The following is a 23282-nucleotide window of genomic DNA, read 5'->3' on the forward strand; positions in this document are numbered from 1 at the left end:
AGTACCTAAAAGTAGGAAGGACCTGGGTGGTCTAGCAATTAATGAGGAAGCCTCGATAGAGGAAAGTGATGTGATATTTGATAGATCTGTGCAACTCGGCTTCATTGCCTTAAACTCGCATGGTCAATATGGTAATTTGTGAAAAAGTGATAGACGCCGATTCCCCTAACCAGACAGAACTATCGAATAGAATAATCAGAAAAGGGCATTAGAGACTGCCTCCACCAGAAACCTATATCCAGGCAACACCTGTTCCTCCCACCCGGAAACTCCCGGCCGCATATGAACATCGTGCAAGTGGCTGGCCCCATCCAAACGCAAGAGACCACACTCTACGCCTTGCCTTTTCAACTCATCTATCAGGCGTTCTGCCGCAGCAAATGGCGCGACCTCATCCTGAGGACTGTGTATGATGAAAGTCGGAGTGAGATAATTACCTTGCCGGGCTTGAGCTAGTGGACTGATTGCGGCGACGAGCGTTGAAGAAGGCGGTTCAAAACAGTCACGTCCATCCTTAGGATGGAGACCGTTGAGGAGCAGAGCAAGCGCGGTTCCGTCTTGCGATACAGTAAGCAGCAAATCCGAGCGTGGATCGCCAGGTTGGAGACCGAAGAAGTTGTCTTCTGCATTCTTTGTTTCGTAATTGGTGATCTACGCATGTCAGGGTAAATGACAAGAAAAATGGGTCGGTGGAGGCTGACCGGTGTCTTAGATAGACTGTTAAGTATTTTCTTCTTGTCTGTTCGTGGTAGAGGTGCTTGAGCCCCAGCTTGGGAGTCCAGTTCTGGCATTGCTATCAGCGACTCAACTGTCAATTGCAGGCCGGAGTTACTCACCTCCAGATTCAAAGTCTACAGGGGCGTAGAAGCTAAGAATGGCGGTCGGTGATTTGATCCCCGACTCCCTGGTCGTCCATCCAGTAGACACTATAATGCTTAGTGCATAGTCCTGCGCAGTACAAAACGCTGCATACATGCTAAATGGCCTCCCGTAGACCAACCAATGACTACGACCCGATCACGGTCGACAGTGACGCCTTTTTTGGCAAGATACGAGGGTAGAGTATCTCGCACCCAACGATATGCATCTCGAACATCGGCCATTGGTCCTTCGATGATGTTGACTTCAGGACATAAACGATAATCGACGCTGACCGGCAAGAAGCCTTGAGAGAGGAGGTACTTTGTTTGTGCTGGGCGGATCATTTTCCTTGACAACATCATGAATCCTCCCCCATGAATCATGAGTGCTTTATATGAGTCAGCTTGCATGGAGCGAGTATAGAAATTGATGAGAGACTCATACCGATGGGCAGCGGCGACGATGTGGCTTCTTGCGGTATATATATATCCGCATGAATCTGAACCCCACTCACCTCTTTGTATACAACGGTTTCAAGATGAAATGAATCGCTCCGGTCTATCGTTGGAGGGGACAATAGCTCTGTAGAAGCTAGAACGGGCCACTTCCTCTTGCTCCCGATCAGGAGCTGTTGAGTAAATGCCTCCTGAACTGGCCCGCGCGTAAAGCTGCAAGATGGAAAACCTGCTGCCTTGAAAGCCTCCATCCATTTGGTGGCGGGTTGAAGAGGATATTCGGTTCCGTGCTCTGCTAACCACCATCCTTCGAGCAACCCAAAGGTTATATCGAACCAGGCTAGGGGTACGGTGCCTTCAGAGAGGATCACGACCCCGTCTGCATTCAGCGTTTCCCACAGCCTGTGCAAAGAAGCCACCCGACTAGTTGTCGCATGTACGCAATTGGTGCCGATGACGATGTCGAACCTGTTGCGGAAAGTGTCTCGAACGTCCTTCTCCAGATCGAAATTCTCGAATCGCATCCACGGGAATTTGCGAAACCGCTCTTTAGCCTTCACAACCATGCGGCCTGCAATATCTGTAAAAGTATACTCGCAGGCAACTCCTTGGGCGTTGAGATTTTCCACAAGCCTCATTGTCGTGCCTCCTGTGCCTGCCCCTACTTCCAAGATGCGGAGAGGCTCCACGCTGCTGCTGTTCCTATGCTTGGCAAGAGTGCAGACGAAGGTGACCAATTGATCGGTAAGGGTGGAAACCATCGGGGAGTTTGCATAGTAATCTTCCATAATTTGAGATGACGCCTGGGTGCCGAACATCAGTGAGAGCGGATCTTGCTCCCCTTTCAGGCACGGGCCCAATTTCTCACCCATCATCTTCATCAGTCTAGCCTCAGGAAGATATTGCGGGAACCGGGTAGTGAACAAGTCGTATAGTTCAGCCGCTGTACCAAATGTAGCAGTGTTGCGACCTCGGATGATTACACTGGCGTGTTTCGCAACTATTCCGTGCTCTTGGAGGATGTCCCAAAGGCGGGATACCAGTTTCTCATGCTTAGGAATGAAAGAAAGCGGGGGCACCACACTTCCAGAAGAGATATCCAGGACGTCAACACCGAGAGACTTGAAAGCCTCTAAGATATACGCGAGTGTCAGGTTGTTTTGCACTGGTGCAATTGTTGCATGATAACCCACGTATCCCCTGCGTGTTGCAGTCTCTTGGAATCGGTCGTCTGTTTCCAAGAGGGCTTGGAAAGGATTATACTCCGCTGCTTGCGAATCCACATGCGCAATGCTTTCCGGAACCTTGGCGGTGTTGGAGGCTGTAACCGGTTTAAGCTCGCTGGTATCGGCCCTTTCTATATTCGGCACTTTTATATTGACGTCGCCAGACGCAGTGTGTCCTAGCCGTCGGGTAAGGCTATCAAGTGTCATATCGCCGAGCTCTTCGGCTTTGATCTCAATGCAAAAAGCAGTTTGAATCTCAGTTGCGAATTCGATGGATGAAAGGGAATCGATACCAAGCTCGACTAGCACTGCATCTCGGGGGATGTCATCTGGGTGCAGACCAGTATAATTGGAAATGATTTCTTTGACGCCTGTTTCGATGTTCCCCTCTGCTGGAGTCGCAAACGGGACAGTAGACTTCGTCTCGAAACTGGTTGCTGATTGGGCACCGCTACTGGCTGCGGCTTGCGCACTTGGAGTAACCGCTATCACCGTCTCGCTGGGCTGGACGGCGCGCTGAGTCGGGGGCGGCTGTTGGATACCATTTGCTGACATCAGAGTCTTCTTGAACTTTGTGACATCTACCTTAGCAAACTGAACGCCAGTCATCATTGCCACCACCGTCCGGTCCTTAGGAGAGCAAACAAAAACATCACCGATGGGATTAGTACCTTCGCTGATCTGGAACTTGGCGTAGACCAGGTATTCCAGTTCAGGCAAACCCATCTGACACGCGGAACTGAGGATAACGCTTTGGATCCCGACCGCTATCAAGATGTCATCGTCCGAGGCTGCGTCGCTACTGTTCAGGAGCAACCCCACAACCGAGATGAATGCGTCGATAAGAACTGTGTCACACTTCTGCCAGACAGTACTTTCAGTGCGTCCTGGCTGATCAGTAGGCAGCTTTATCGTTGCCACAGCTTCTGTACCATCGACGGCGAGGTAGGATATACCTTTGAAGAACGGGGCGTAGTGCATAACTCTAAGGAAGAGTCCATACGCACGCTTGGCCATTAGCCGTTCAGTCGTCTCACAGGACTCAACGCGGTCGATATTGCTCTCCAGTAGACGCCCGTACGTGGACAGAGCGAGCTGTTGAGGTAAAGAAGCTGTTCCAGTACAGTGGACCTGTGGCTCAGCTGTGGAACCCAGTGGCATCGAGCGTACTGTAAAGTTCCACGATTGGGTCGGTACCAGCTCTTCTAGTCGGAGGTCCACCTCGCGATTCGGGTCCAGTGCAAGAGGAGAATGGAAATAGAGGTTTTCAAACATCAGATTCCGGCCCTCAACTTCCCCTACAATGTCTTGTATGGCCATAGTACAACATTCCATGTGCATGGGAGCGGGGCAAAGAGGAATCTGCAAGACGGCATGGCCTTTGACCACCTCTTGAAACCTTTCACACTGGGTATTGATTGCAAACTCAACGGAACGTGAGCTCGAGGAACCGGGACTTTTACGTGTGAGGAGTCGCGGCGAAGCGGCCACAGCTGGAGTCGCCACTGGAACTGGAGCGGCGGCCAGCAGTTTCTGATGAGCCTCCATGGCGCGGTCAACATAATCAATCCAATGCTGCTGTTTCTCAAATTGATACGGTGGAAGCCATACTTGGCTAACAGCAGGACCTGCTGTGGTCCAGTGAGACAAAGAGATCCCACGGCGCCAGAAAGCCGACACCACTGCGCTGATTGAGTCCCATGGAGTTTCTGAATTCTTAGTGGTCGTTCTCTGAAAATCATGCGGGGCTGGGTCGGCACAAGCTCCTTTCGTCATGGCAATGATGGGCGTGTCGAACCCAGCCTCGAGCCAGATACAGTCCCCCAGGCGTTCTTCCACTCTCTGCACAGCTTTCGAGAAGAAAACGGGATCCCTGGCATGTCGAGCAGGATTCCAATCACGAAGAGATGATAACACGTGTGAGGTGCAAGTTTCAAGCGTGAAAACCGGCTCCCGCCAGTCCAACTCCTCGGAAACCTTTTCTAGGTTGGCGAGAATACCTTCAGTGAGAAAGGAATGGAAGGCATGTGTTGTCCGCAAACGTTGATACTTGGTCCCCGAAAACTCGCTGGAAAGGATTTTCTCCGCAGAGTCAATTGCCATTGCTGTTCCCGCAATCACGATGGATCTGGGAGCATTGTAGCAGGCAATCTCCAACTGCGTATTGTTGACTGCGGATTTGACACGATCAATGAGCCGTTCAACTTCGCTAGCAGTAGTATGGATAGCAAGCATTGCACCTTTTTCCATACCCCAAGAGCTATCCACAAGCTGAGCTCTGAATGCGACAAGCTCAAGCGACTGCTCAAGGGTGAGAGCACCTGAAATGGCCAATGCCGCCAGTTCACCAAGACTATGGCCTATGATTGCGGCGGGGCGCAAACCACAATCTATCCAGCACTGTGCGGAAGCGTATTGCATTGCGAAAATACTGCATTGCAAAACCAGTGCGCTATCGATGGGTGCCTTCTGGAAGATTGCCGGTAAGATGGGTTTATAACCAAGGTCCACCAGTTTGGAATCGCAAGCGTCGATATATGAGCGAAACACAGGATATTGCTCATAGTATCTGCGATCCAAAGCCACTTTGTCGTCGTATTGGCCGCTTAGCATTAATACCACAGGCTTCGCTCTAGCTGGCGATTCAAAACTAGGCGCATCCAGCGAGTTCAAGGAGCGCACCAGGCTGGAGATGTCCGGCGCACGTACATCAGCGCAGAATCTGTGCCGCTTTTTGCGCTGATTGAGAGTGTAGGCGACGTCCGCAATTTTAATCCTGTGCATCTGCTTCGCAAAGTACGCTGCCAGTGTCCTCGCATTTGCAACGAGGGCCGACCTTGAAGCGGCACTGACAAGGATCGGGTGAGCAATGTTCTCTTCGTTGGCGGTTGGCACCGTGGCGACCCTTGATCTTCGAGGCATCTCACAGCAGAGAAGAGCACAGTTGGATCCTCCTGCTCCATAGCTGTTCACTAGAGCAATCCGCAGCGGTACGTCCCAGCTTTTGAGAGCACGAGTGATTTCGAGGCCATCCGGTTCTAACAGAGGAATCTTGGGGTTCAGGCGGTTGTGATTGGCCTGAGGGGGTATGCTGCCATATCTGATCATTGCTAGGACTTTTAGCAACCCTGCGACACCTGCAGCCGACTCAGTATGCCCAATGTTGCCTTTGATGGAACCAATGGAGAGAGGCACGGGACGCGCAACGCCTCCCAGCACTGTTCTGATACTATCCATCTCGATAGGATCGCCGGCCTGAGTGCCCGTTCCATGAGCTTCCACATAGGACACCTGTGCTGGATCAATCTGAGCTCGGTCAAGAATCGACCGATACAAGGATTTAAGAGCAGAAGCAGACGGCACAGTAAGTGTCGTAGATGTTCCTCCTTGATTGGTCGCGATGCTTGGGATTACACCGAAAATCTCGTCCCCGGCTTGGATAGCATTCCAGAGCTTCTTCAAAACGACCAGACCCGCACCTTCTGCGCGGCAATAGCCGTCCGCAGATGCGTCGAAGGGTTTACATTGTCCGGTTGTGCTTAGAAATCCAGCTTTTCCAAGGTCTAAGAAATTGTCCAGTGCTGTGAGCGCACTAACGCCACCTGCTATAGCCATGTCACATTCGCCTGAAGATACCGCGCGGCAAGCCCTATTGACAGCTACCAGGGAAGACGAGCAAGCTGTGTCAATGACCTCCGATGGTGCAGTCCATCCATAGTGATAGCTCAATCTACCACACAGAAAGGCGCGTATGGTCCCAGTGGCAGTGTATGCCGTTGGTGCATGTGCGGAAGTATTGGCATGGTATTCGTTCAGCGATCCTCCGATAAAGCATCCAACGCGGTCCTCTGCATGACGGCGATGGGTAGACAGGTAGCCGCTAGAGTCCAAAGCTTCGAATGAGAGCTCCAGGAGCATGCGTTGTTGAGGATCGAGACTGGCAGCTTCCTTCGCATTGATGCCGAAGAAAGCGTTGTCGAACCGTTTGATGTCCGCTATGAAGTTGCCGAAAAATCTATTTTGCGGACTACCTTCCTGCGAAGCCCGGAAGCATGCATCCCGATCAATGCGTTCTCTCGGTATCTCTTGATGTGCATCACTCCCCTTCGATATGAACTCCCAGAGTTCTTCGAGGTTGGAGGCGCCGGGCAAACGACACGCCACTCCCACAATAGCGATCGCATCATCGCGGAATTGGATATTGGCACCGTCACCCGCATTCCCAATGCGGCCATTAGGTGTGGGCTGTGTGAGCTGTGGAGGGCTCGGTACCTCAGGTATGAGGACATGAGCCTTGAACTTGGTGATCCGCAGGCGCTGCTTATTGAAAGGCGAGAGTGGCACGCTGTCATTCATGCCGAATATGACCATATGGTGTGTGGGGCGGCCCGAAGTCTTCATATCTTCCGCAACACGAGACAAGAGTCTGTACCAATCGCAACACGCAGCCAGCATCATGATGACCATATCTTCCATGATGGAAGCATCAGTCAGCTTTTCCCCATCGATGTTAGATCTTACGGTGACCTGCAGTTTGCTGGAACTCGGTAGGTCGAAGAGGGTTGGGTTCCTTTTCAGGATATCCAGAAATTCGGGGACAAGATGGGAATTTTCCGGGTTGTGGGCCTTTCCGGTCACGTCCATCAAATCTGCAGGTAGGCCATTATCGCGGGCATATTCATATAGACGAGCAATCGCTTTAGCGTTTCCTACAAAGCTGAGTGATTTCGGTTCAGTGATTGCTGAAACATAGGTCTAGGAGACGTAAGCCACAGTTTCTAGAAGCAAAAACGGGTAACATACTCCGGGAAATTTTTGCATGAGTTCCTCGCCTTGGCCTTCGTGCTTCAAGCGAATGGCAATTATGGTGGGTTCCGATGAGGTCCAATCATCCACAGCCTCGATGTAACCACCGACTCCAACCAGTATGCGAAGGAACACGGCGGCATTCTCGACTACTTGGGCCTCATCGCGAGCGAGTGCCACTGATAACGCAGGCGGTTCCCCACCACAGCATCCTTGTATGCCCCCAGCGCCGCCAGCCTTGCGTATGAATTCGGCGTGCGAGAGGCCATGGTGGTCAAGATAACGGAAATACTGGCCCAGCTGGAGGATCAAGAGGAGCGGCAGAGCGATCACGCCCGTTCTGGCCTCAGAAACTGGTTCTGAGGGCCCTCCTTTTGCCCAAGAGACGAGAAGGTTGAGGTAATGTTCGCCATTGGGAAGAGTGCGGATGTCCTCACGAGCCGCAGCCCACACAGGCCAGACGCTCCCTAAGCCAGCGACGTGCTGCAGTAACGCTTTCCCATGTGGATTCTGCTGGAGGAACGCCTGTAGACCGTTTAGGTACTCAGGGGTTGGTGCTCGACTTTGGGGGTTGAAGAATGCGCCAGAAACTGTAGGAGATGCCATTGTGGTCGTGCAGCATTAGCTTTCTCCAGTGAAAGGCGTCACAAGCGAATATAGACGTAGGCGCAATGTTAAACGCAATGCGTCTATCGTACTCCAACTCTGCCCCGGGCCTTTTGCTTGATAGACCCGGGACATTGCGGGGAAGGAATATTCCATTTGGATCGATGCCGGCCGGGGATGAGCTGATGGAAAGAGCGGTGCTCTACAAAGCAAGATGCTTGACAATTCGCCGCCGGCCGGTGGGAGGCAGAAACTTACGGCGGCGGGATGGCACCGGTGGTGAGAAAGACTTGTTTGTTCACGAAACGACCCGGAATAGGGGGGTTTTTCTGCGTGCCTCGGCTCCAATTCTCATCCGTTACTAGATATGTTTCAATGTTTCATCCATGTTGCTTACGTGTACAGGACAAGAGACGGCCACGCGCTGATTTGCTCCAACATACTATCCTAGGGTAGAAATTCATCTCTTGAAGGCCGATTCGTGTTAGAGACGGGAGACTTGGTTATGGATCTGCGTCGTGAGTCTTGCAAGAACGTGGATGTTCGAAGCTAGATACTTCCTGTTCCGGACCGTTCCCAATCGTACTGTGCCCCTAGGGAGAACACCGGCGAGGGGAAAACGAACCAGCACAGAACCACTCTAACGTAAGACGGCGCTTTTTCTTACGGGAGCCTTGGCCATACGCATCTAACGCGATATCGATTCACCTCATTGAAGACCAACTTAACTCGCCGGAACATCCCTTCCTACCATTTGTACACATCTGGTGCTCGTGTTCCGGTACACGAATGAGCCGGAGCGCCAGGCTGAACAACCTCCTTACGACAACATGGCCTCACCTCCAGTACATACAGACAATGGTGCGGCGAGGACGAACCTGAAGCTTCTTATGCGAGGTTCGATTGTGCACCGAATATCTTGTCTTTGCACCTTCACAACTCGTTGCTATGCCGTTCCTTAATGGTACCAGGGGCCACTCGCAACTCCCTGCCGCTGCCTCAAAAGCGAGCAGCAGCAATGGATCGCATGTCCACGGCAGCGGCGACAGCAGGTCAAGTTCCGGAAGCGCAAACTCAATGGCCAACAGCGATCCAATTGCCGTCATAGGCATTTCGTTGAAGTTCCCTCAGTCAACAACAGATGTATCTTCTTTCTGGGACTTACTCATCCGCGGTGGCTCTACACGTACCGAAGTGCCTCCAGATCGATACAACGGCGAAGCCTTCTACCGGCCCAAGGACAACGGCAACAAAACTGGGACGGTTGGTCGCATTTCCTCTTCTTCAAGGTTCCCTGCTAAGAAAGCATAGTCAAAAACGAAGCATGGGCATTTCATTGCCGAGTCCCTTGACGCATTTGATGCACCATTCTTCTCTATCACGCCGCATGAGGCTGAATGTATGGATCCGCAGCAAAGATGGCTACTAGAGTCGACCTATCATGCGATAGAGAATGGTAAGATTTCTATCGTCCAGCATGCTATGTTTCTTACGTTGATCCCCTCTCTTTCGCAGCGGGTTTGTCGCTTGGAGCAATAAATAAGACCGACACCTGCGTCTATGTGGGTTGCTTCATGAATGACCACGAGGCCATGGTGTATAAAGATCTGGACATCCCAAACTCATACCATGCTACTGCCAGTGCTAGCGCCATTCTCGCCAATCGCATTAGCTGGTTCTACAATCTGAGGGGCCCTAGCGTCTCAGTAAACACTGCCTGCTCAGGGAGTCTTGTAGCCCTTCATCTAGCATGTCAGAGCTTACGTTCCGGGGAATCGGCTATGGTATGTAATTCGAAGCTGTGAGTAGGTCCCATACCTGACTTGTCATTTTAGGGCTTGGTTTGCGGGACCAACCTTCTCTTCTCCCCTGAGAGCACAGTAGGGCTGTCGAATCTCAATTTTCTTTCGCCGGACGGCCAATGCTACTCCTTTGACGAACGCGCCAATGGATATTCTCGCGGAGAGGGTATCGCTACACTTGTAATTAAGCCACTATCCGCAGCTATTCGAGATCATGACCCCATCCGAGCTATCATCCGAGCCACTGGAGTAAACTCGGATGGGCGAACTCCGGGCATCAGCCAACCAAGCAGCGAAGCGCAAATATCTCTGATGCGCGACACTTATAGTCGCTTCGGACTCGATCCATCACTGACACGTTACTTTGAGGCACACGGGACAGGAACACAAGTTGGAGACCCAATCGAGGCTGAATCTATCGCCGCCGTTTTCACTGAAAATCAGAGATCGGATCACCTTATGTACGTGGGAGCAGTAAAATCCAATATAGGGCATTTGGAAGGCGCCAGTGGTCTCGCAGGAGTAATCAAAGCCATTCTCGTTCTCGAACACGGAGCGATCCCGCCCAACCACTTTCCAGCCAAAATAAACCCAGCCATTAAAGACGACTGGCGTCTGGTCTTCCCAACCCGACAATTGCCGTGGCCCCAGGAAGGCCTCCGGCGCGCATCCGTAAATTCCTTCGGGTTCGGGGGAACAAACGCTCATGTCGTTCTGGACGATGCACGCAGCGCGGTTGAGCGAGGAGAGCTTCTTTCGACAAAGCAGACGTTCTCCAAGGGAAACGTCACAGTATCGGCGCCTAAGCTCCTCGTTTGGTCCGCCTTTGATGAAGCCGGGGTTCGAAGACAGCTTGAGGCGTACAATGCGTATTTTTCTAACCGAGCGAATAGAGACAACAGCGACGAAGGTGCTTATTTTGATTCCTTGGTACACACGTTATCCAACCGGCGAACTCACCATCCCTGGCGGAGTTTCGCAATCTGTGACGGAGCGCGGGCACTGTCCAAGCTTGAGTTCTCATCACCCGTCAGGGTCAACCCCAAACTTCGGTTGTGCTTTGTTTTCACTGGGCAAGGAGCTCAGTGGCAAGCCATGGGAGAGGAATTACTCGCATATGAAGCGTTTCGGCAAAGTCTCGAAGACTCGGATGCCATTCTTCGCCAGATTGGATGTCAATTTTCTGTCTTCGGTATGTGTGTTGAGTGATAACCCATGAGCTAACGGCTGACGCCGAGCAGACAAACTGTACACGAATCCTAGCTTGCGAAAAGAGGGCAAAGAGGGCAAAGGACCGGATGTTGACCTTCCTGAGTTCTGCCAGCCTATTTGCACCGCCTTGCAAATTGCACTGGTAGAATTGTTGTTGCACTGGCAGGTCAACCCCTATGCCGTGATCGGACACTCTTCAGGCGAGGTCGCCGCGGCTTTTGCTGCTGGTCTCATAAGCAAGAGGTATGCGCTGGAGTTGGCCCTCTTCCGCGGCGTTGCTGTGGCAGCGACTATGCAGGCGAATAAACGCCAGGGTGGGATGATGGCTGTACGTCTTACTCCGGACACATGTGAGACCGTCTTGTCTAGGCATCTCGGCGACAGAAGAGACGCAATCCGGATTGCATGCTACAACAGCCCACAAAATCTTACTCTTTCTGGCGATATTGATGTCATTGAGAAGGTTCAGCCCTTACTGGAAGCTGAGGGAATCATGGCACGCAGGTTGGCCGTCGGGGTCGCCTATCACAATTCAGTGCACATGTCCGATGCAGCGAAACTGTACCAAACGTTCATACGAAATTCACATCCTGGGGACTTGGGCGAGGCCGTTCCGGTGTCTCCACGGTGCCTGTTCGTATCCAGCCTTCGTGGAACCCTGTTTGAACCTGGCTCAGATGCGTCTGAAGTTTCCTCCCACGCATATTGGATCGATAACCTTGTGTGTCCGGTGAGGTTTGCAGATGGAGTCCAAACGCTCGCAGCTTCTTTGGACGTGCCACATGCGATGTTGGACGCTCACTTTTTAGAAGTTGGTCCCCATTCCACGCTAAAGTCGGCGATCAAGGAGTCTCTACCCAAAGGCTGGAGTGTGGAAAAGTGTTACACCTCCATATTGTATAGGCAACAACCAGCTCTATCCACAGCATTGCCAGCAGCCGGACGACTGTTTTCACTAGGATATCCTATCGATCTGGAAAGAGTTAATTCTCCCTCCTCCAAGCTGGGGTTGCCGAAACAAGTTTTGACTGATCTCCCATCCTACCAATTCGACCGGTCACGGCCGTACTGGCTAGAAAGCCGGATCAGTAAGAACTACAGATTCCGCCGATTTCCGCACAACGATCTCCTTGGAACTCCAGTCTCCGACTGGAATCCTCTCGAAGCTCAATGGAATCATCGCATCACCTTACAGGATGCAGCATTTGTTAAAGACCACCAGGTGTCTGGAACCCCGGTTTACCCAGCGGCTGGTATGCTCATTATGGCTCTTGAGGCTGCGCAACAACTAGACCAGAACCAGAGAAGACCTAAAGGATATCGGTTCAAGGAAGTGAGATTCACCAAGAGCATTGTTGTGCCCAACGATAAACATGGAGTTGAAACGCAGTTTCGCCTACGCAAACAAGGGGATGAAGGAGGTCATAACGAGAGTGTGACCTGGTACGACTTTCGACTCCACGTATATGATCATGGAGCATGGGTGCTGTGTTGCCATGGGGCGGTCGCGGTCGAATACCGGAGCACAGTCTCGGCTAAACCCTCTAAGCTCACCCAAGAGGATGAGATGGATGCTGGCCCACGTCCCATTCACGTCCCACAAAAGGCGTTCTACGCACATCTCCAAGATGCAGGTCTTCAATACGGACCTTACTTTCAGGCCACCGATGACCTGCACTATGAACAAGGCACTCGGGGATCAGGAGTCGTGGATATGGACAAATGGACCAGTCTAAGTCAAGGAATCCCTTCTCCTTGCTTAGTACATCCTGCGTCATTGGACTGCATCTTCCAAATGGGATTTCTGGGAATTGCGCAAGGGGCTAGCAAACAGATTGACACGCTTGTTCCCACAGAAGTAAAGGAGCTCTGGATATCCGCCGAGAGGCATGAAGCTAGAGATTCAGATACGACCGTTAGGGTGTTTGCGGAGTCTATTCCCGATGGTAGACGAGGACACAGAGTTGATCTCACGGCACTTTACACAGACGACAACCGTCCATTCTTGGTCGGTGATATTACCTTGACGTCTATCGGGAGCGCTGCACCGTTGGCGAAGAGAACGGAGAATGCCGTCTCACTGTATCAAGTGCAGTGGAAACCCGATATTAATCTGCTCCCTCGAAACTTCTTCGCACATGCAAACAACCAACAACCGACAGCAAACGAAAATGTTCGTCTCACGGAATATGTCTGCTATATTGGAATCTCTGAGGTCCTTCAACAGATCGGACACGATGAGTCGATCATAGCGCAACTACCCCAGCATTTGCAAAAGCATCTACTGTGGATGCGGCATGAGGTTGAAAAGGTAAATGCTTCTGCCTCATGGCAATCCTTCCTTCAGGAACAGGAAAGGAGTTGTGTTTCTAGAGAATCCTTGTTCGAAAAGGTTCAGTCATTTGGACCCGAGGGGAGGCTGATAGTCAAGCTCGCCAAAGTTCTCGTGCCGATAATGAGAGGCAAAGAAGATCCTCTGCAGGTCTTATTCGAAGACAAGACACTCTCAGATTACTACCGCCTCGAAAACCCACCTCCAGAGGTTTTGGCGGGTATTCAGAAGTATGTGGAGTGCCTGGTACATCTGAATCCGCACATGAGAATCCTCGAAATCGGGGCTGGCACCGGAGGGATGACTAGAGGGGTTCTGAAAATCATTGGAGGTCAGCCTGAGCGCGAAGAACTCCCTCAGTTCACGGAGTACATGTTTACGGACGTTTCGCCCGCGTTCTTCGGCGCAGCGAAGAAGAACTTCGGGTTCGGCCGGGATGGGTTCAGGTGCAAAGTTCTAGACATTGAGAAGGATCCCGAACAACAAGGATTTGAGGTGGACTCCTACGATCTGATTATTGCTAGTAACGTAAGTTTAGAGTGCATCTGGCATCCTCCGTTTGCTGAATATTCTGCAGGTTCTTCACGCTACCCGCGACCTTTCCGTGACACTCAAAAATGCGAGGAAGATTCTGAAGTCCGGCGGTAAAATGATACTCGTAGAGGGCATCAGTAGTAACTTGATGCGTACTTCATTTATCTTCGGTCTCTTACATGGATGGTGGCTTTCGAGCGAAACATTCCGAGAATGGGGCCCGTTGGTCCCACTTTCGAGGTGGGAGTCGCTACTGCAACAAAGCCATTTCACCGGTGCCGATACTGTCATCGACGGAATCGATGAGGCATCGTGTTTGAGTAGTGCGATAGTCACCACTGCCTCACCGTTGCAGTTATGTAGCGAAGCTGTGCGTCAAGGCACCGGCCTGGTTGTTATCCGTTCAGAGGAATCCGCCTTGCAGATGGCTATCGCAACAAAGGTTGACGAAATCGCACGGCCGTTCGGTATTCGGGTCGAAAGTATTGATGCACATTCATGGAGGGATCCGGGCAGTGGTTTCTGCATATTTCTACAGACGATGGACCGATTCTCGTTCCCCGCAATGTCACAGAGAGAAGCTGCCGTGTTGAGGAACGTCTTCAAACCGGGACGAAGGTTGCTTTGGGTGACATCAATATCCGACTCTGGCCTACAAGACAATGAGCAAGACGCTGCCATCGGCCTGGCCCGATCAATCCGATCTGAGCTCGAGAGCATAGAGCTTGTTACGCTGGGCTTACAGCGAGTGAAGGAGGCGGATTGTGCCGCACGCAACATATGGTCGGTGCTTAAGCAGTATTTCGGAGTCACTTCAGATGCTCCTGCAACCATACAGAATGAGGAGATCGTCGAAGTGGACGGTGTCCTCTGTATCAGCCGATTGTTGCAGGCAAGGAAACTTCAAACCGAGGTCCAGTCAGTGAATCATCGGATGCAAAACGAACTCCAGCCTGAAATTCTGCCTCCGTCTAGCGGCCTAGACGTTGAAATCGACATTAGAGCTATTGGTCTCCACCCAAGCAGGGTCATACCCACACTATCCTCTTCCCTGCCCGCGACCCGCAGGAATATCTATGCTGGCTACATTAACAAGGTCGGAGATGACGCAAAGACTCTCTTCAAAATTGGGGACAAGGTGATAGCCATCTCAAGTCACAGCACGTTGAACTCTAAGGGTCATTTTCCAACGTACCAAACTCACCATCTTCCCGAGGGAATCGACTTTGAAGTTGCAGCTGCAGGCCTTGACTACTTAGCTGTAGCCTACGATGCACTTTGCAACTGGGCACACATCCAAAAAGACACCTCGGTGCTTGTACTTGTCGAACCAGGACAGGCCAAGGAAGCCATGATTCATCTAGCCTCCGTTATGGGTGCAAAGGTTTTCATCACTGCCGACCCACTAAGCTCGGACCGCTTCCCCTTTGCTCATCAGCTGAAGGATAATGAAGAAGTCTCGTACCAGATTAAGAAGTTGACCGGTGGCCGAGGCACTGATGTTGTCATTGGCAGTGACCAATCACTTGATACGTGCTGGGAATGTGTCGCGCCATATGGTCAAATCGTTCAGTTGATCAGTAGTGGATCCGAAATACGTCGAACCAAAGGCAGAAAGAACGTTGCATTCGTGACCCTGGATCCCACGGAGCTGTTCGGCAACCATGATCGAGCCGCAGCGACGCTTTCCAAGGTGTCACAACTGATATCAGAGAAAACGATACCAGCACAGTCATCAGTACTAGTTGTCTCTCCAGCGAAACTGAAGGGTGGTTCCGCGACGGAGATCCTTGAGCCATCAGTCAGCAGAGTGGTGTTGTCAATTACCCCAGGCGATAACATGGACGACCTGGTACCGTCCAGCACTATACAGTTCTCCCCCAATGCGACTTACGCTATAACAGGAGGTCTAGGTGGGTTGGGTAAGAGCATTGCTAAGTTTATGGTATCGCGTGGTGCAAGAAACCTTCTTCTACTTTCGCGGCAAGGGGGAGACGGTGAAACAGCCAAGCCATTTGTGGACGCACTGAGAGCATCTGGAGTCACTGTCTTCGCTCCGAAATGTGACATCGGAGACGAAAAGACCGTCAGCGAAGTCTTCCGAGAAGCTGAGAAGAACATGCCGCCAATCAAAGGTTGTATCCAGGGATCCATGGTACTCAGAGTACGTAGAGGCGATGAAACCCACAAGCGCAAGTTCACTGACGTATCCAGTCTGCCATGTTCCAAAATATGACCCTCGAACAATGGGTCGACACACTTAGACCAAAAGTCCAGGGCACCCTCAACGTCTACAAATATCTCCCAGAAGTGGACTTTCTGATTTGTCTGTCTTCGGTCTGCGGCATCATCGGCGCGAGCGGACAGTCCAATTACGCCTTCGGCTGCGCATATCAGGATGCCTTGGCGCGGAGCAGAGCGGGTTCGAGGAAGAATGTTATCTCAATCGACCTTGGAATCGTGGAGGATGTGGGATACACAGCCGAGCACAAGGACGCGGACAGATTCATGCGCTCTCTAGGCATGCAACCCATCCCGGAGAGCTATATCCATGCTCTACTAGCATACTACGGCCATCCATCCAACAAGGTTCTGGACAGGAGCGAGGCCCAGATCGTCGCCGGTATCATGAACCAGCAAGAAATGCAGCGCAAAGGCATTTCACGGCCCAAGTTTCTCGCTAGACCGTTATTCAGACACCTGCAACATGTTCCTCCTGCAGCGCCTAAAAACAAAACCCCGCAAACACAAAAAGTGGCATCAACGGAACCCACCGCGAAGTCGGAGCCTTTAAATGGCTCGGTGCGCAATGAACGGACCGTTATCAACGCAATTTGTCAGAGACTGTCAGACGTGCTGGAGCTGACCGTAGAGGATATTGATCCGGGAAAGCCTTTGCATGCTTTCGGTGTGGATTCCCTGGTAGCTATTGAGATTCGCACTTGGTTTGCGGAGGCGTTGCAGGCGGACGTTCCAGTGTTTGACATTTTGAGTAACATCAGTATTGAGGCTCTGGCTAGCAAGATCGTTGGGGAGACGAAGTGAGTTTTCAAAGTATCTACCTGAAGGAATGCGATGTTGCAGGGTACTCCCAGTTCTCAAAGTGTATGTACGGAACGGGATGCCTTGATCGATTCTATGATGGCATGATTTTCTCACACTCATTAGCCGTTCTGGGCTGTCCTTTGAGGAGAAAGAGATTCGCTCTTCAGATTCTCCCAACTGAGACTATCTCTATCTCGAAAGAAGGCAGCGGCGATATCCTCACACATGCATAATATAAGCCTTTTGGAAGTTGGATATTCCTGTGCAAGCCAGTAGGGCTTCGTGTTATCCAATAGACGGGGCATGGATGAATTCAGGCTGAAGCTACACCTTTAACCTCACGCATCTATTTCTCGACCTACCACTTCACGTGCCCTCTCCATCGCCACTCACACGCGCGTGAGAAAATCCACGAGGGTAGCTCTTTACCTGCTGCCTGAATGATGTAAGTTGGCGACACTGTCGTGCAACCCCACTACCATCGGCCGGAATTAGCGGTCCTCATATCTATCGAAAATTTTAACAATCAGTGGTAACCGTCTACTAGAATCATCTCCACAATCTTGAATTCATTTGGACCGTGTGTGTCTTCTTCGTCAGAGCCGATTCGCCCCGCCACTCATGTGTCGCAGACATTGAGTGCCATCAATACCGAGATCGTCGGCCCATCCCACCGACCGCGATCTTTCTCCCTGCCAACGTGGTATTTCTGTACGCAGTCAACAATTGAACATTTCCCAAGGCAAGTGCTCTCGATGCAGCTGCGTACAGCGGTCTCAGCAGGTTATTCTCTGCGGCGATAAGTTGCCTGCTTCGAAGAGGGAGGATTCTCAAACCACCAAGGGTGCTGATTGGCTTGTATTTCTCTCGAAATGAATGCAATTATCGGAATAAACACTTTGAGTGCCGGCCACGAGGTTCGGTATATGCCATGCACCCCACAATGCCGAGTTAATCTACGGGCTGATCGGAGTGTTCACTGCCTCGAGGAGGTATATCAACCTCTGACTTACACGCCCGAATGCCTCCCTTGCTGGCAAGTTCCCTCATCAACAGTCTCACCACCACTGTTCGCCTGACAACTTCATCATGCGTGACGCTCTTCTTCTCGCTGCGCTTTCTGCGCAATCGGCCGTGGCACAAAACATGCTTCGGTTTGCTTGTTCACAGCTCACCATCGAGCGTGCGGATCCTCTGGTCAACCCCGGATTGGCTCCGTCCCCCCATACTCATCAGATTATCGGAGGAAACTCCTTCAATCTCACGGTGCGCTTTATCCTCTAACACCGCAAATATGTAGCTAACGTTTCCACAGATGGAGCCAGGTGTCTATGACCTAGCTGCTCGCTCTACCTGCACCACCTGCACGTACTCTGAGGACTTCAGCAACTACTGGACCGCCTCCTTGTACTTCAGGTCGCCTGAGAACGGCACATTTCAGCGCGTTCCCCAATTTGCAAACGTCGGCCTCCAGCAAGACGGGGGCATGACAGTGTACTACATGCCCTACAGCGCCGTCAACGGGAAGATGACCGCCTTCAAACCTGGTTTCCGAATGCTCGCAGGAGACCCCATGTCCAAGAAGAACAACAGAGCTTCCATCTGCCATCGCTGTCTTGGCAACGGGGAGGGCTTCGCACCATGCGATAGCAAAGACACTGGCGAGCTGCCGACCAAGTACTGCCCCAAGGGAATCCGCGCCACTATCATCTTCCCCTCGTGCTGGGATGGGAAGAATCTTGATTCCCCGGACCACAAGAGCCATGTTGCATACTCCAACGGCGGAGGTCTTGGAAGCCCCAAGTGCCCCAGTTCTCATCCCGTCCCGATTCCGCAGGTAATGTATGAAATAATGTGGGACACGGGAAAATATAAAAACGATGCCTGGTATAAGAATGGCAAACAACCTTTTGTTTACAGTTTTGGTGACAAGTAAGTGGCCGCCGAGCACCATGGCCTGCACACGATACCGAAACTGACACGTTTTCCAGTGTTGGATACGGCCAGCACGGTGATTATCTGTTCGGATGGAAGGATGACTCCTTACAGAGGGCTATGGACGCGCTTCCATCTGGCAAGTGCGCTAATGCCAATTGCAGCGTCCTCAAGATACAATCTGCGAAGGACGCTATGGCTTGCAAGAAGAAGCAAATGGTGAAGGAAGATGTTGGACAGGATGGCGCGTGGCTTAAAGAGCTTCCCGGCGGTGTTAAAGTCATGTATGACTGAGCGTATCTAGTCGTCTCCCTGTATTAGCGGTATGGATGTGTTTGTAGCTGGAGCTTTTGGTAGACGTTCATCCCTTCATGCCCCAATCAATGTGTTTCTCCTGAACTATTTGCTCAATCATTAAGCTCACGTGGCCCACCATGTGATGTCCGAACTCCACTCCGATGATTATTGTTTGCCTTGCGGTTTCCTACTCGAAGGTTAACTTGAGGCTCAATATTGTCTCGATCAGCGATGAAGTTGCGGAACGATCGCGCCGTAGGTTCCAAATAGATGGTCCAAACAAGCTTCCGCAGCATTTGCCGAGCCCCACAAGTTCGTCCGGAGAGCTCTCAGCCACTGCTAACGGGATTTCTCTCCCTGTGGTTTCATTGGCTGCTCACTAGATTGCTCTTTCATTTATATTGCCGTTGCAGTCCGTCAGTGGCAGGCACTTCTCACTCGAGGAGCAGTGATCAGCAATGAGTCGCCATACTGGTAGCTAAGAATGATGGCCAGTCCGAAGATTGAGAACGCCCGACGCCTGGAAGGTTCAGAAGACGCAGCAACCAATGTCAAAGTCATTTCATGGCAAATAACGGTGAGCGGTGGACAACGGTTCCTAACGCTAGGAGCCATAACTGTATACTCAACTATGCATTCCTGATTTTGTTGATGGATATGCATCCTCCATGACGAGGCACAAAATTACCTCGGATCACCAGTCGACGAGATCCTGAGATGGCCTTGAAGGGGGATTATCCCTGGACTCACTAAACAGAAATGGCCTGAGAGGTTAGCGATAGCGCGTGGAGAGATAATATGGTGACCAAATCGTAGGAGATCTTTGATGCCGCAAGATTGTGGTGTACACAGTAGAAACCATGGTACTTGGATGCCTCTCGAAGCCCCAACTCTTCACATCGCAGGCTCGTATCTTTCTAAATATTTTGTAAATTGTTGAGCATTATGATTGCGGAGCACTTCAGGTTTGCTGACTTGAGAGAGTTGCTGTTCCTTGAGCCTTTATATCAACGAACTGCTTTGCCGTTCCTTCGTGCATGACGCAGTTTGCAAGTGCAGTGAGGAAGGTCACTTGAAACCCCTACGCTAGCGGTTGGCTGTTCCAGATCGCGAAACTTCCATCGAATATCTAGACGAAGAACCCTCTAAAGTCGTCGAAGACTCCATCGCTCTGCTCGTCGGCTCTTTCCTATCGATGCTTCTCTCACTACTAGGCACTCACATGTTGCTCAGTCTCCCCTTCCTTTTCTCGGGCGCCTGTAATCCAAAACTCGGACTTAGAGCCTAGGGCAGGTTTCATGGGTTGGGAGAAGACCACAACGATGTGAAACTCGCAAACTGCAATTACTAGCCGGAGTAAACGTCATTGTGCTGACTCCCGGACGATGCTTATTGAGACGGGAACGTGCAGAACAAGAGACTGCTCTGTGGTAGGGCCTCAAGGGAGTAGTATTCCATCTATACACAGTACGTATGGGGAGGTCCCATCCCCAAGCTGAGCTCTCTCAGATACGGACGCTGATGGGTAACCGGTCACCTAAGGAGTTTAAAACGAGGACATAACTAGTTGGGGATATGATGCTGTAAGGCAGGATTCATGGATGAGCCCCTTCATGGAGTTACTAATTACCCATTTACGCACTAGCGCGAAAGAGATGGCGCACGGTCCTCTTTGACTGGACCTATGGCGAACGCCAGCGAGAATTGTCATGATAGACTACTTCATTCTTATTCCATCATATCTACTGCTCGAGATGCAGACCAAGTCTTTCGTTGAGGTTGACATCCATATGTGATAAGCGCGTTTGCGTACAGCCCATCTTGCCGGCCAGACTGCCACTCTAGCGGAGCAGCAATGCGGGCAATTAAGGGGCCAGTGGCAACTGTTGCAGCTATTGCAGCTATTGCAATACTCCTCTTCTGCAGCTTGAACTGGAGGCATGGAACTTCTGATACCGATTGGAAAGCAGACTTTGCAGTCGAGAGCCAAGAGGATATAAAGAAACCGTCTTCAGGGGGTTACCCATATATTAAACCCGATCCGCTACCCTGGAAAGCACCGACTCCTAAATCATCGAACTCGTCAACCGTAGATACAGCCTCACCTGCGGATCGAGTGATCGTCTTAGCAACTCTGGAACACGACGACAACTCTCAAGTCCATGCACAATTTCCAGGATGGCAACTATCTTTCCAGATCTTGGGCCGCGACTTCGCCAAACTGCACGCTGGCGCAGACAGGACCGACAAAGGCCGCATCGCGAATGCATATCTTACTTTTATCATTGAGAATTACCACAACCTGCCGGAGACAATGGTTTTTCTAAATTCCTACCCCTCGAACACGCAGAATTCAGCCAACCTAAACAAAGTTGATGCCGTCCGAAATCTGAAAACAGACTATATCCAGAAAGCGGGTTATGCGAATCTGCGCTGCATGACGAAAGCCGGCTGTACGAATCACTTCCTACCAACACGGAATCCGCCGGACGAGTTTCGCACGCTGGAGGTGGCTATGGCGAATGTTTGGAACGAGTTGTTTCGGAACGATAACCTCCCGGAGAAGTTAGCGACGCCTTGTTGTGCTGAATTCGCAGTGAGCAGGGAGCAAGTGCAAAAGAAAGGTGTTGCAGAGTACCTTAGATACTGGGAATGGCTGAATAAGACCAAGATGGATGACGACACCGCGGGGTTGGTGTTTGAGTATATTTGGCATATCATTTTCGGTCGGGAGGCTGAATATTGCTTGGAACTAGAAAAGTGCGAATGTGATCTCTACGGGAGGTGTTAATCATCCTTTGGTCAAAGGTGTTTCCGGTTTGGGCTCTCACAGGATTTGCCACCTTACGTCTAGGATATCCGACAACTTGTGAAGATACGATTATATATATCCAAATTCGCACGTAATTTTGGTTGGAGTTTGCTGTATATTGGGTCAGGCAGCTCAACATAGTGGTGCTACACTCGACGTTTAGAACAGGAATCTTGTTATGCTCTCCGCTACCAGGGAGACAACTCCGCCTAATACGGGTTGAATAATTAGAAAAAAGAGAAAGGAAAGAAAGCCTGATTATGTGTGCAACTTGGGCGCTTTTCTGGATCCCGGAGCCAATATATCCGCTGAATTTTTGGACCAGGTCTAATGCTCAATAACATAGACTCTCTAGCCGCCAGCAAAGGTCCATGTTCCACAGCATGTAGGGTATATTATACCGGGCTTCCTCCCTTCAAACCCCCTCCCTTTGTGTTCGTGCTCCTACTTGCTGTCTGTCGAGGTATCCCTTTTCAAAAGCAGCTTCATTGTTTGACCACCGAAAACTGCAGTTTCCCATGAGTGATCTACTTTGGTCCCGGGATTCCCCATAGCACAGGTAACACCTTCCCCGGAAATATTGATTTCTTTATAATCGGCGAGTAAATCTGCGAAATTTTGACGCATGGAACAGACCTCATCAGAATCCCAACCCATATCCCATACGGGGTCGTCCGGTGAAACGCATAAAATACCTGCCGGCGAACCTTCGGTGTTCGCCAAGTCATTGATGAGTGTAAAGACCGGAATGTCCATGTCGTAGTAGATGATAAACGAGTTCCGACCGAAGTGCTGGACGAATTCGAGTTCAGTGCTCCTCTGGATTTGAACTGCATAGAACGCATTGTGACAGCGAGGCATCGCGAGCGCAAGAGCGCGTTGCATCGAATTCTCACATAGTCTGCAGTATTCCGAACCGATCACGTGTACCTACGGGAGGCGACTCTGTGTGTTTCTAGAGAGCCCTGCACCTTGGCGTCCCACTTCTGCACTAAGATCACCAGAGATAGCGGCCACGACCGTTCCGAGGACGTGATTGTGGAAAACCTGGCTGATTTCAGGAAGAAAACCTCCGTTTCGATCGGTATCATGACATCCAAAACCGCGAACAAAGCAAAATACGTGCTTAACCCCGCTAATAACGTGTTCGTTTTTCTTTAGGATAGCCTCTAGATTGATTTTGAATCTGGTGGAAGTCCATATCGCTGGCCAGTCTTTGGCTAAGCCCTTGTCGATGTTGGCTGCGACGCAAGGCTCCGGTCGGCCTCGCGTGAATTCCATAAGATAAGGGCTTGATTCTAGCAGATGCGGGGTGCAGCGAAGTCGAGCCGTTGGCTCATCCATATGGTCTTCAACTTC

At 51.1% G+C, this 23282-nt stretch overlaps 4 protein-coding genes across 4 annotated transcripts; 3 read left to right on the plus strand and 1 right to left on the minus strand.

Annotated features, from left to right (window-relative positions):
- Nucleotides 1-195: 195 nt before the first annotated feature.
- Nucleotides 196-7954, minus strand: EI97DRAFT_456673 (BcPKS16, polyketide synthase; the record flags this gene model as incomplete). The annotated part of the gene is made up of 6 exons (XM_033800752.1): nucleotides 196-651; nucleotides 702-784; nucleotides 837-926; nucleotides 974-1249; nucleotides 1306-7297; nucleotides 7346-7954. 6 exons carry the CDS (start codon nucleotides 7952-7954, stop codon nucleotides 196-198), a joined length of 7506 nt encoding a protein of 2501 aa, XP_033655782.1.
- Nucleotides 7955-8645: 691 nt separating this feature from the next.
- Nucleotides 8646-17232, plus strand: EI97DRAFT_248698 (uncharacterized protein). The gene is made up of 7 exons (XM_033794119.1): nucleotides 8646-9217; nucleotides 9266-9410; nucleotides 9470-9738; nucleotides 9790-10948; nucleotides 10998-13828; nucleotides 13878-15998; nucleotides 16049-17232. The coding sequence occupies exons 1-7, from the start codon at nucleotides 8903-8905 to the stop codon at nucleotides 16877-16879; spliced, it is 7671 nt and encodes a 2556-aa protein (XP_033655783.1). The 5' UTR covers nucleotides 8646-8902; the 3' UTR covers nucleotides 16880-17232.
- A 695-nt stretch (nucleotides 17233-17927) lies between these two features.
- EI97DRAFT_499736 (uncharacterized protein) lies at nucleotides 17928-19108 on the plus strand (the record flags this gene model as incomplete). The annotated part of the gene is made up of 3 exons (XM_033802624.1): nucleotides 17928-18145; nucleotides 18195-18811; nucleotides 18871-19108. Exons 1-3 carry the CDS (start codon nucleotides 17969-17971, stop codon nucleotides 19106-19108), a joined length of 1032 nt encoding a protein of 343 aa, XP_033655784.1. The 5' UTR covers nucleotides 17928-17968.
- A 1729-nt stretch (nucleotides 19109-20837) lies between these two features.
- On the plus strand, nucleotides 20838-22138 carry EI97DRAFT_431507 (uncharacterized protein). The gene has a single exon (XM_033797957.1). It carries the CDS (start codon nucleotides 20967-20969, stop codon nucleotides 21900-21902), a length of 936 nt encoding a protein of 311 aa, XP_033655785.1. The 5' UTR covers nucleotides 20838-20966; the 3' UTR covers nucleotides 21903-22138.
- The last annotated feature ends 1144 nt before the right edge of the window (nucleotides 22139-23282 follow it).

The sequence above is a fragment of the Westerdykella ornata genome (genome assembly GCF_010094085.1).
Source record: "Westerdykella ornata strain CBS 379.55 unplaced genomic scaffold EI97scaffold_5, whole genome shotgun sequence".
Classification (NCBI taxonomy): domain Eukaryota; kingdom Fungi; phylum Ascomycota; class Dothideomycetes; order Pleosporales; family Sporormiaceae; genus Westerdykella; species Westerdykella ornata.

Excerpts from the sequence above, each read along its gene's own strand:
- EI97DRAFT_248698 (XM_033794119.1), top strand. The coding sequence starts at position 8,903 with ATGCCGTTCCTTAATGGTACCAGGGGCCACTCGCAACTCCCTGCCGCT. Across the intron at positions 10,949-10,997 it reads ATGTCAATTTTCTGTCTTCG|ACAAACTGTACACGAATCCT; the intron begins GTATGTGTGTTG and ends GACGCCGAGCAG. Across the intron at positions 13,829-13,877 it reads ATCTGATTATTGCTAGTAAC|GTTCTTCACGCTACCCGCGA; the intron begins GTAAGTTTAGAG and ends AATATTCTGCAG.
- EI97DRAFT_431507 (XM_033797957.1), top strand. The coding sequence starts at position 20,967 with ATGCGGGCAATTAAGGGGCCAGTGGCAACTGTTGCAGCTATTGCAGCT.